Raw genomic sequence first — 13,519 nt, 5'->3', positions numbered from 1 at the left:
GAATATTTATACATCACAAAATGTATCTGAACTAAAAAAATCAAAAGCCTTTAGAGAATAACTCAGCTTTTCTCTCAGTTTATTTTTGTGTTTGTTCTCAGTCTCATTTTCATTACATTTAATTATTTTCCTCCTCTCTGGTCACCTGAATTCTTCTATGCTCTTTTTTCCCCTATGCTATCTCACTTTGTCTACTTATGTCTACATGTGGTGGAAGGTGGTTGTGCCATAGTTCCTGAATCAAAATCAGCTGAGATCAAGTGCACAGGGCAGAAGAAGCTAGCCCTTTTCAGTCCCCAATACACATCCTCAGGAGAGAGAATTCTTTAGCTGACCAGGGAGTCAGGATCTTTTCCCACACACGGGGCTGCCAAGGACCGGGCCTTAAAGTAAGAAGGTTATGATGAGGTGGTAGACAACCACCAAAGGGTTCTACTGCAGTTAGTAATTAGATGTGAGGGCAGCTCTGGTGGCTCTGCGGTGTAGCGCCGCCTTCAGCCCAGGGTGTGATCCTGGAGACCTGGGAGGGAGTCCCATGACAGGCTCCCTGCATGGAGCCTGCTTCTCCCTCTGCCTGTGTCTCTGCCTCTCTCTCTCTCTCTGTGTGTATTCTCATGAATAAATAAATAAAATCTTTAAAAAAAAAAAAGAAATTAGATGTAAATAATAAGAAATCTGTGAAGTCTAATCTAATATCAACTAGAAATCTTAGGGTCAGGAAGATTCTTCTTTCCTTAGTTTGGCTTAGCCATTTCTAAAAAAATACAAAATGCATAGAGTGAAAAAACAACAAAGTGCCGCCCTTCTCATCTTCCAAATTTTAACTCGTAACTGTTTCAGTGTGCAGTCTCTGTGTAACCCTGCACAACCTTTACAACTTTTGCTGTAATACGTGAGTTCATATGCATGTGAAGCTGTAAATTAAAATACATTTTAAACAAAAAATAACAGGATGGTGGCATTATCTCTATTTAATAAATGAAGAGAGAATTTAACAACTTCTTTCCTATGATGGCAGCAATTGTCTCCCTGATTGGTCTCTGCATCCTCTTATCAAATGTGAAAATTATGTTTGATAGTTTCACCTATGGTTCACTGCTGGCCAGAAAAGAGTAAGTCCACTAGAGCACATCTTACTCACCAACTGCAATTTTTGTTTTCTGGACAAAAACAAAAAGAAAATACCTCAGGATTCTGCAACTTAAAGAATACCAGGTATATGGGAGAGTAAAGTCAAAATCTAAAGATCAATACAGTGGTGACAAGATTACTGTTCTTTTTTTTTTTTTCCCCAGCTTTGACCCAAAGGTGGACAGAATCAGCAAACTCCATCATGAGCATGCACAGCAAAAGTGCAATACAAACCCATCTTTCTTGCAAAAGACCAGAAAAAGAGGCTCCTTCTCAGGCCTTCCCCAAGTCCAGCCATAATGACAGAGCTGTATTGTTATGGTGGATGTAGGGTGAGCCCCTAAAACTTTGAGCAAAGCTTCACATCTTAGAATAGAAAAAGGAATAAAAATACCTTTGTTGTGCAAAGAATGTGTGTATGGGGCGGGGGGGGGGGGGGGTCTCTCTCCTTTTTAAAGATTCTTCTCTTTCCTTCCATTGCTTTTTCCAGAGGGGGCTTATCACATGGAAACCTCTCAAACTATGGCAGTTCAAGAGGACCTCAACTGAAAGAACTCCGTATTTTTACCCAGAAGAACCAGGAAAAAAAGTCCCTTGGAGCCAGAGAATGTAGGGGAAATCTGGTGAGGGCAGAGCTGGGGGAAAGCACTTACTTCTGTGTATGATTCAATACAAGTCATACACATGTGAATCATAACCAAAGAAGTGAATCAAAGGTTTTGCAAATTGAACATGTATATAACCAACTGCCCAAGCTTCAAACTAACTCAAGTGGCATATGCAAAGGGTAGACCCAAACAGCAGAACGGATGCTTTGAAAACTGAAAAGATATTCATCCACAAAAATTAACAGTTTGAACCTAACTGGACTATTGCTTCCTAAAACCCGCAAGCCTCTCCCCAAAACAAAACATTATTTGAAGTATTCTAATAGAATTCCAGTCTCATAAAAATGAAATTGTAGAGGATATAATCAAAACTACTGAACATGAAAAGAATCAGCAAATCTGACCAAATTTCAAGGGAAAATATAACCAACAGAGGTCAATCCTGCAATGACCACATATAAGTAAAATTATCAGACAAGACATTAAAGGGGCTATCACAGCTACACCTAGTATATGTTTTAGGTTCAGTTTCTGACCACTACAATAAAGTGAATATTGCAATAAAGTGAGTCAGATGAATTTTTTGGCTTCCTAATGCATATCAAAGTTATGTTTACACTAAACTTATTCTATTAAGTGTGCAATAGCATCATGTCTTTAAAAAACAATATATACACTTTAATTTAAAAAACTTTATTGCTAAACAATGCTAACCACCATCTGAGCTTTTTAAGTAAATTGTAATCTTGCTGGTGGAAAATCTTGTCTTGATGTTGATGGCTGATCAGACTGGTGGTTGCTGAAGGTCGGGGTGGCTCTGACAATTTCTTAAAATAGACAACAATGTAGTTTTCTTTATTGATTAACTCTTTCACAAATGATTTCTCTGTAGCACGCGATGCTGTTTGATAGCATTTTACCCACAGGAAGAACTTTTTATCAAAATCAGTGTCAATCCTCTCAAACCCTGCTAATGCTTATTCAGCTAAGTTTGTGTAATACTCTAAAGTCTTTGTCATTTCAACAACTTTCACAGCATCTTCATGAGGAGTAGATTCATCTCAAGAAACTGCTCTCTTTGTTCATCCATCAGAAGGAACTCCTTACCCATTCAAGTTTTACCATAAGATTGCAGCAAATTAGTACCATCTTCAGGCTCCACTACTAATTCCAGTTCTTTGCTGTTGCTACCACATCTGCAGTGACTTTCTCCACTGGAGTCTTAAATCCCTCCAATTCAATCATGAGGATTGGAATCAACTTCTTTCAAGCTCCTGTTATTACTGCTATTTTGATCTCTTCCCATGAATTATGAATGTTCTTAATGGCTTCTAGAATGGTGAAGGTTTTCCATTTACTTTACAAAGATGTATCAGAGGAATCACAATCTATGGCAGCTAGAGCCTTACAAAATGTATTTCTTAAATAATAAAAATTGAAAGCCAAAATTACTACTTGATCCACAGGTTGCAGAGTAGATGTTGTGTTAAAAGGCATAAAAGCAGCCTTAATCTCACTATACATCTCTATCACAGCTCTTGAGTGACCAGGTGTATTGTCCGTGACCAGTAATATTTTGAAAGGAATCTTTTTCTGAGTATTAGGTCTCAACAGTAGACTTAAAAGACTCAGTAAACCATATTTGAAATAGATGTGCTTCATTCAGGCTTTGTTTTTCCATTATAGAGCACAAGTAGAATAGATTTTGCATAATTCTTAAGGATTTTCAGAATGGCAAATGAACACTGGATTCAACTTAAAGTCACCAGCTGCATTAGCCCCTAACAGGATAGTCAGCCTGTCCTTTGAAGCTTTGAAGCCTTGAAACCAAGCATTGATTTAATCTCCTAGCTATCAAAGTCCTAGATGGCATTTTCTTCCAACAGAAGGCTGTTTCATCTACATTGAAAATCTATTGTTTAGTATTGCCATCTTCATTAATTATCTTAATTAGATCTTCTGGATAACTTACTGCAGCTTCTACATCAGCTTGTACTTTGTACTTTATAGAAGTGGTACGTTTTGTTTTATATATATATATAAATTTGTATGTTTTTTTATTGGAGTTAGATACGCCAACATGTAACACCCAGTGCTCATCTCTTCAAGTGCCCTCCTCAGTGCCTGTTACCCAGTCACTCCATTCCCCCGCCCACCTTCCCTTCCATTACCCCTTGTTCATTTCCCAGAGTTAGGAGTCTCTCATGTTTTGTCATCCTCTCTAAATTTTCCCACTCATTTTCTCTCCTTTCCCTATTTTTTATATTCCCCATATGAGTGAAACCATATAATGATTGTCCTTCTGACTTACTTCATTCAGCATAATACACTCCAGTTCCATCCATGTTGAAGCAAATGGTGGGAAGTTGTTGTTTCTAATGGCTGAGTAATATTCCATTGCATATATATATTCACACACACCACATTAGAAGCTGTACTTTGTACTTTGTTGTTGTACTTTGGACTTTGATGTTATAGAGATGGCTTCTTAAACTTCATGAAGCAAAGCAATCTCTGCTAGCTTCAAATTTTTCTTCTACAGCATCTTCACCTCTCTTAGTCCTCATAGAATTGGAGAGAATTGGAGATAATTGGGGCCTTGTTCTGGATTAGGCTTTGGTTTAAAGAAATGTTGTAGCTGGTTTGATCTTCTAAATAGACCACCAGTTCTGGCTCTCCCCGTTCCCAAATCTGTGCCTTAGAAAATCCATAAGATTCAGCTTCTGAAAATCATGAAAGTAAGAGTAGAGATTAATATGCAAGAAGTTTACTAAGGAGTTCTCTTGGGAACAATCACCTGTGGAAGGAAGGGGGGAAAAAGGAGTACAGGGCAGAGGGAGATGTTGAGCTGCAATGTAATTTCCATGAGGCTTCAGCCAACTGATGGGAGCTCAGAAGATGAGATAACCCTTCACAGTTATCCCAACTTAAGTCAGGAGGAGGGAAGACTGGGCATTTATACCTTCATGCCATTGCCATTGGATATCAGATGCACCGATTTCGGTAAGCTGGCTCTCTTTACTCAAAGCAATTCTGAAAAGAGCTGATAGCCCAGAGCAGACAGCAGCACTTCAGCAGTTAGGGGAAAAGAAATCTTTTATCCTGGAAGGAGTATCTGGGTGACACACCAGAGTATCCTATACCCTGACTCTTAAAGTACTTTTCTGCTCTGGCACTCTTTGAGTCTTAGAATGGTGGCATCTTAAGGATTAGCCAGAAAACATTGCAAAGTAAAAAAATTAAAGAGTCTTCATCACTCACTTCCTGAAAAAAAAAAAAAAAAGAAACAGAAAATTAAAGAAGATACTGGGTGGGGGTAGCAAGTGTGTTGCAGGGACATATTAAAACACTTTTACTTATAATTTCTGGTTTTCAGGGATCCCTGGGTGGCGCAGCGGTTTAGCGCCTGCCTTTGGCCCAGGGTGCGATCCTGGAGACCCGGGATCGAATCCCACGTCGAGCTCCTGGTGCATGGAGCCTGCTTCTCCCTCTGCCTGTGTCTCTGCCTCTCTCTCTCTCTCTGTGTGACTATCATAAATAAATAAAAAATTAAAAAAAAATGTCTGGTTTTCAGAGGGAAAAATCTTTGAGCTCCAAGGAAATTGATGCCTTTAAGTAAACATTATATAACAAACCTATTAATATCATTCAAGGGTTGGCAGGTTTTTTTTCCATAAAGGGCCAAGTAGCAAATAGTTTAGGCTTTGTGGACCATACACTCTTAGTTGCAACTCTGAAGCTGTAGGGAAAAAGTAACCACAGACAATATGTTAACTAATGGGTATCTCTGAGTTTCAATAAAACTTAGAAAACCTGATGGCAGGCCAGATGTGGCCCATGGACTATAGCAAACTATAGTTTGCTGATATAACTAGTGTAACTGAATGACATGACATTTAACTCATTCTCTTTCTAGACACCATAAAATTCCATGCAAACCCTAGAATAAATGCATGACTTTCACATGAAAGGGGATTAAACTGTTTTCTTGTTAAGCCACTTCTATGCTGAAATTTTGTCACTTGTAGCTGAACCCAACCCAAATTATTATAGAAATTTACTTTAGATCAAGTGATCATAGAAGGCTTCAATGAGAGGGAAATGTTTTAGGCTCTATAATTTAGCACTATGAGAAAATAAAACCAATGGGTATTTGCCAGGACAACTGCTAGTTGTCCCTCATATTCATATCAACCTGTCCCCTAATTTTAGTTAGAATAGATTGTCCTTCCCAGCTTGTCTAGCTTGTTAGCAAGATGTGACACGGCTAAACTAAGAACAAGGAAGTACCAAAGTGGGTCAGAAACTAGGTGAAATGCCTAGGCACATCTGAGGGTGGACATTATGGTTTCCAAAATATGGCCTGTGATGCTATGTGTAAACATATGTAGTATGAGCAACTTCTAGAATTCAGCTTAGGGGCTTACATGCCCTTTTCCCTTTTTTTCTTTCCAGACAGCTAGAATATACATGTGCTGGCCACAGCAAAAGCAGCCTTCATGAATTAAGAGGTGAACTTGCAATAGAGGCCACACATCATAGAGACACAAGATTTAAAGCTCTGGAGATCCTGCTACCATGCGACACCACCAGGTCTAGACTGATTCTATGACTCTCATGTGAGAGGGAAAGATTATTTTTCTTATTAAGCCATAGTTATTCTGAGTTTTATATCATTTGCAGCTTTACCCAACTCAAGCTATTACAGAAATTTACAACAGAAATCTTAGCTAAAATCTCAAGGATAAAAAGGAGCCAGGCCTAGAAAAGGCAAGAGAAAAAAAAAAAGTTATGGCATAAGGCAGAGTTTGCACAAACATTTTGAGGCAGGAAAGAATGTGTGAGAACTGAAAGGGCAGTGTGGTTAATTTGCAAAAGAAATAGAGAGTGGTACAAGATAAGACTGTGGACATAAGGGGTCAAAACAGAAACATGAGGAGTTTAGATTTCACTCTAACTATAGATGGAGGCCACTTAAGGATTTTAAGCAAGGAAGAGTTTTGATCCAATTTGTAACTCCTCTTGGCAACTGCAGATGACTGCTCCCTAACACCCAATTTCCAGTGACCTTCCAGTCTCTTCCTCTTGATGTCACCTGAGTCCTCCAGGAGGTCCTCTTGGATAAGCTTCCTCTTAAGACTCCTCAGGTCTGGCTACCTCCCTCAGGACCCAAACACTGTTTACCCACCCCAGTGGCAATATAGCACACTCTCTCTATGGCACTCTCTCCTTGCCCTAACACCACAAGCCACTCCAGCCAACCTTTTGCCTTTAGATTTGTCAGCACAGAGACTGGGATCCCCTGCTTCAAATGCCAGGGGATACATATGAATCTTTGACAGTGGTTCTCAGCAGTTCCTTCCCTTGCCTTGGTAAAAGTACAGGCTTCCACATGTAGTCTCTAAAGAAACCCCCACTCGTGAAACTCTAACTGCTAGTGAATTTTTTTTTTTAAACAAAGACTAAAATTAAATGATCAGCTAATGCTGACAAAAACAAATTTGGGCCATCTTCTTTGTAATAATGATCTAGCGTCTCAGAATATGGCATACCTTACAATAATTTTTCTCATATTGTTGCCTCAGCTGAAACTCCAAGGCTAAGAAGGTGCAATTATAACATCTTTCAAAAAGATTTCCCCCCAAAAGATAAGATTGTTAATAGCTGAACACCTGATACAATATTTTATTCATTTAGTCAGAAGTACTTTTAAGGACCTACTTAGTATATGCAAGTACTATCCTAAACACTAAGAACATAATAATGGACAAATTTCAAGTGAATAATCTAGTAAGGAGACAGATATGGCCACAATTATTCTGTTACAGTATGTAATATATATATATGTATTATGTATATTATATACATTACATATATAGTGTGTGTGTATAAGATATGTGTTGGGGTGCCTGGGTGGCTCAGTCAGTTAAGCATTTGCCTTTGCCTCGGATCATGATTCCAGTGTCCTGAAATCAAGCCTCGCATCAGACTCTCTGCTTGGCAAGGAGTCCACTTCTCCCTCCCCCTGCTCTTATGCTTTCACTTGCTTTCTCTTTTTTTCCCTCTCAAATAAATAAAATCTAAAAAAAAAAAAAAAATTACGTTATATGACATGAAAATCTATTCCACAAATGTTTAGGAAATAATAGTAGAGCACACATACAATCTTCAGTAATCAGACTGGAATACTGCCAATTAGAGAAACTTACCCAAGCCTTGGTGTTCAGAGTTTTTATTGGAGCTCCATTATATTATATAGGCATGATCAAATCATTACCCATGTGGTTGATCTCAGTATCCAGGTTGACTGATATTGCATGACCCCAAACCCCACCCTAAATCACGCTGTTGGTCTTTTGGATGAGGCCAGGTCCACCCTAAACCCATACTGTCAGATTATCCAGGATGACCCAAGGTCCCCAGGCAAAAAGACACTCTCATCACACAAAACATTCCAAAGCTTATTTAGAGATGCTTTCCATAAACCAAGGGCAAAGGACAAATCCCTGTCTAGACAAGGTTAAATTCTACGTAATCGTAATCGGTTAGGCTTTGTCATTTCAAGATGCAACTGGGGAAAAATCCATTGCCCAAGCTCACTCACACTGGTTATCAGGATTCATTTCCTTGTGAACTATTAGACTGAGGGCCACAGTTCCTCACTGGCTGTTGGCCAGAACGTGCCCTCAGTTTTTGACATATAGTCTTCCCAAACATGGCAGTTTACTTCCTCAAAGTAAACAAGTTGAGAAAGCAAGAGGGAAAAAGTGACATTGAGAGAGAGTGTGAGCAAAACAGAACTCACAGTCTTTTGTAACCTAATCATAGAAGTGATATGCCATCAATTTTTGCCTTATTCTTTTCATTATTAGCAAGTCATTAGGTTTAGTCCACACTTAAGTGGAAATGATTACACAAAGGCATGAATACAGGCAGCAGAGATTCTTGGGGGCCATGTTAGAAACTGCCTACCTTGGTGAGCTTCAAGAAAAAGGGCAAGGGAGAGGGAGAGATTGAAGGTAAAAAGAAGAGGGATAATTGATGAATCAAGCTTCAGGAGGCAAAAGGAAATAAAATGACAGCATATACAGGAGGCGATGATAGTAAATGTACAGAAAAATGAATGAGGATCAATAATGAAATTTCCTTGGGTCCAGATGTTTAAGTCCCTATAGGGTATACTACATTGTTAATGACCCAATGCACACAACACCTGCAGGAGAATTCCTTTTATGATACAGAAAAGTTGCTCCTTCTCAAGTAACTAAATCTTCCCATCACTGCTGAAGTAGTCATTTAAATCATGATATCTATGTTCCAAGTAGCACTTGGAACATTAGTTCATTATCTCTTGCACATAATTAGTGTAATAAAATACTGTGAGTTGCTAGAAAGTCAACTGAAGGTGGGTTGTATACACACTGGCAATAGATAGTTCATAGAGAAAACCTAATATTTTCATAACTGAGTTAGCTCTCTTAGTGTATCCTCAATGATGGCCAATTGTATACTAAGATCATTAGAGCTGTGTTATAATATTGGTCAGATTTTACCAAAATGCTAAAACCAATTCCAGACTTATAAGTAGTAACTATAAAGGCAATGTGACTGTCGGTTTCATTTAAGGTATGAGGAAATGGTCTTAAACTTTAAATAAGATTTCAATTAAAATGGTGGTAACACTTCTGAAATTAACCTTTGGGATATATTAGATTCAGTTGAATTTATAAAGTTTCCCTATTAAAAACATGACATTGAATCTGATAACATAGTAGTTATCGAATAGAAGATTTATAAATACATTTAAAAGGAAACAGTAAGTCAGAATGGGTTCATTAATACAACATTCAAATTCTATCATATGTCCTCCCCTTCTTAATATTGTTGGGAGAAAATCACAAAACTAAGCTAACTAAACTCTTAATTTTTCATCATAAATCTCAAATAGTCACTCAACACCCCCAGACATTCCTACTGCACTTTCCTAGTAAATACACTTTTTTACGTACTAATATGATGAGGACACATCTTTTCTCTCCCCAAATCTCTAACAACCGCTCTCTCCCCCTACTTCCAGTTGATATGCCACAGAAAAAATAGATTAAATAGCTTTTTTTTTTTTTAGAGTTTTAAGGATTTCTCTACATAAATATGTCATCTAAGAATGATAGCCGTCTTGACTCCTTTTCTATCTCTTTCATTCTCATGCTTTATTGGATTGGTTACCTCCAGCACAATGTTGAATAGAAGTACAGAAAGTAGACATCATTGCCTTATTCCCAGTCTTCTGGAAAAAGCATTCATTTTCATGATTTCAGTAGTAGGTTTGCCATCGTTGCCATTTACCAGGTTAAGGAAATTTTCTTTCATTCCTGATTTGCCAAGTTTTTATCATAAATAAATATTAAATTTTTCAGTGATTTTTTTTTCTGAGGATTGAGGTGATGTTGATAGAATGAACCACTCCAATTTTGTTTAGAAATTTGAACCAACCCTGCATTCTCAAGATGAACTTGATTTTCTTAGTATATGTCATTCTTTTTTTATATATATTGCCGGATTTTATTTGGAAAAATTTCTGTCTTTATGTGAATGATACTGGGTTATAATTTTCTTTGTGAAGCTTGCATATAATTTTGGCCACATTATATGAGTTTTGAAGTATTTCATCTTTTTCTATCTTTTGGAAGATTTAGTAGAGAATTGATATTATTCTTTCCTTAAATGTTTGGGAGAATTCAACAGTAAAGCCACCTGGTCCTGGAATTTTAAGAACTGTGTGTACGTGTGTGGTGTGTGTGTGTGTGTGTGTGTGTGTGTGTGTGAGAGAGAGAGAGAGAGAGAGAGAGAGAGAGAGTTTTTAAAATAAAGATTAAAATTACTCGGATAGAAATAGAACCATTTGAGTTTTCTTTATCTTCTTTAGAGCTTTAGCAGTGGGTATCTATCAAAGAATTTGTTCATTTCATCTGTTTCCTGGCATAAAAATGTTAATATCCTCATAATGTCTATAGAGTCTGTAGTGATGACATATCTTAATTCCTGATATTGGTAATTTATATTTTCTCTCTTTTTTTTTGCTTGATCAGGCTGGCTAAAGAGTGTATCAATTATACTGCTCTTTTCAAAGAACCAACATTTTCTTTCTCCTTCCTTCCTTCCTTCCATCCTTCCTTCTTTAAAGTAGGTTCCACATCTAGCATGGAGCCCAAGATGGGGCCAAAACTCATGATCCCAAGTTCAAGACCTGAGCTGAGATCAAAAGTTGGATGGATACCAATCCACTGAGCCACCCAGATCCCCTTCAAAGAGCCATCTTCTGATTGCATTTATTTCCTCTATTCTTCTGTTTCATTCCATTTATTTTTCCACTTTATTATTTCCTTCATTTTGCTTGACTTGGTTTTGTTTTGCTTGGGTTTTTTTCTAGTTTCCTAAGATAGAAATTTAAATCATTGAACTTTTTTATCTAAGGTAAGCTTTTAAAATTACAAATTCTAATGTGCTTTCATTTTCATTTAATTCAAAATATTTTCTCATTTTCCTAGTGATTCTCTGATCCATGGGCTAATTAGAAGTGTTACTTAATATTCAAATATGTAGAGATTTCTTTCAGATATCTGTTATTGGTTTCTAGTTTAATTCCATTGTGGTGGACAACAACATACTTTGTACAATTTCAGTCCTTTAAAGTTGATAATATTTGATTTCTGGCAAAGAATACAGTCTACCTTAGTGTTCCATATGCACTTGTAAAGAGTGTATTTTGCTATTGTCAGGTTGAGTCACCTATAAATATACCAATTAGGTCAAGTTTGTTAGTAGTGCTGTTCAAGTCTATACTAATTTTCTCTCTATTGGTTCCACCAACTACGAGAGAGAAGTGTTGAAGTCTGTAACTAATTATTATTTCTCCTATAATTAATAATATTTGTCCCTTTATATTAAAGCTCTGTTATACATTTAGTATTTTATGTCTCCTTATAAAATTTACCCTTTTCTGTCAGAATCACTCTCTACCCTTCTTCAGCCGGGGCTGTATCCTAGGAGCCTGAAATTTATAGATTACATCTTTGCTCTCTGTTCTTAGGTTGGTTTTAGTCAATGAAAACCACCAGTTGGACACTGAAGTGTGGAGGGAAAATGGTTTGCATACTTAATCCTTCCAGGTGGTCTCTGCTGGGTTGTGGGTTGGCAGTAGATACTTTCCTCTATGAAGGTACCATAGGTGGTTATCAGGTAGGTGGCTGTCTCCTGTAGCGGTAAGTCTCCTTGGCCTCTGGTAATCCGTCTTTCTCCAAACCTCTTAGGCCTACGTGTGATAATGACTCTCTGATTAGTTCTGCATGTTTTATGATTACTCTCTGTTTTCTAGTAACCCTGTCCATATCTTTATACATGACCCTTTTTCATTAAGCATCTTTAATTACCTCTCTTCAGGATGCTGTTAACTTGCCAGGGATTCTTGCTGAAATGCATTACAGTATTAGCTTACATGATTTACAGGGAATTTGGTTCTTCCCATTCCACTGACTGGTTCAACCAAGTTGAGCACTCAACAGGCCCTTGAAAAAAAGGAAAAAGGGGTCTATCTGAATGTTTTGATTAGAGGCAGAAATAATGACTCTCTGCCAGCCCAGGTCTCCTAAACAGTGCCAGGGTCCTATATTCTCTTATCTACACACTATTTCCTACGGATTGTTGTAGATGAGGCTATGCGTCATGTTAGAACTCCACATGGAGCCTAAAAAGAGCTGCAGTGGTGGCTAGGAAGGCATCAAATCTCAGGGCACATCATCTGAACACAATGGACATAGCGCCCATCACAGGAGCCCTACGTTGTAGTCAGGGATCATATTGTGTTTTTCTTCCCACCTCACCCCATTTCTTAGAAAATGGGCAGTATTTGGTTTGAAGGGAGGAATTATGACAGGTTCTGTGTATAGGCATTAAACACAGGACGAACTCTTCTGGAGGGATGGGCAATGCCGAGTACACACAATTAATTACAGGAGATTCGAATGAGCAGTTGGTAACGTTTCTCCTGAATCTGAAGTCCGTGACACGCTTAAATGTGTTATCTCCGATTTGGATCAGAAAATCTCCTGAGTAGATCTTTTTTTTTTTTTTTTTTTTTCCTGAGTAGATCTTAAAGAAAACCTTTTTTAAAAGATAAAAATGCTGCACACGATGGGGCAGCCCGGGTGGCTCAGCGGTTTAGCGCCCGCCTTCAGGCCAGGGCGTGACCCCGGGGTCCTGGGATCGAGTCCCACGTCGGGCTCCCTGCATGGAGCCTGCCTCTCTCTCTCTCTGGGTCTCTCATGAATGAATACATACGTGAATGAATAAATAAAATCTTAAAAAAAATATGTTGCACATGAGCTATACCTCAGATGTACTGTAAATAAGAGGAGCGACGGTTTCATACCAAAAGCAAGGGGGACTATTTGACTTACTCAGCGCTCCTCTACACTGGCTTCTCCTCCTCTCTGCCCATGCCTCGTCCACAGAGCGTGAACAATAGGCATCCTCGATCCTAACAAAAGAGTTGCCGGCACCAGCGCGGCCACGAGAGGCGACGGCGCGGCTCTGGGTGTTAACGAGACACCCACTTCGAGCTCGCTGGAGCAAAACTCTTTTCTCGGGGTCCAGCCCACGGGAAATCCAGCGGTCGCCAGGCCTTGCTCACCTCAGCCTCCAGTTTCGCTTCCCCGGGAGGCCCCGCCTTCCAGCCGCACTGACCAATTAGAGCTCCTCACACAGAGGGGAAGAAAGAAAAA

The 13,519-nt window shown here is 38.6% G+C and overlaps 1 protein-coding gene across 1 annotated transcript in view; it reads right to left on the bottom strand.

Annotated features, from left to right (window-relative positions):
* The window catches only part of LOC112658411 (uncharacterized), a 499,297-nt gene that overhangs the window by 485,024 nt on the left and 754 nt on the right, over positions 1–13,519 (bottom strand). Inside the window, exon 3 of the mRNA XM_049092289.1 lies at positions 13,196–13,423. Within this exon, the coding sequence (XP_048948246.1) occupies positions 13,196–13,423 (228 nt within the window). The remainder of the gene's footprint in view (positions 1–13,195; positions 13,424–13,519) is intronic.

The sequence above is a fragment of the Canis lupus genome, chromosome 12 (assembly GCF_003254725.2).
Source record: "Canis lupus dingo isolate Sandy chromosome 12, ASM325472v2, whole genome shotgun sequence".
NCBI classification, from domain to species: domain Eukaryota; kingdom Metazoa; phylum Chordata; class Mammalia; order Carnivora; family Canidae; genus Canis; species Canis lupus.
Note: the sequence above shows the minus strand (reverse complement) of the source record. Positions and strands in the feature narration are given on the sequence as shown.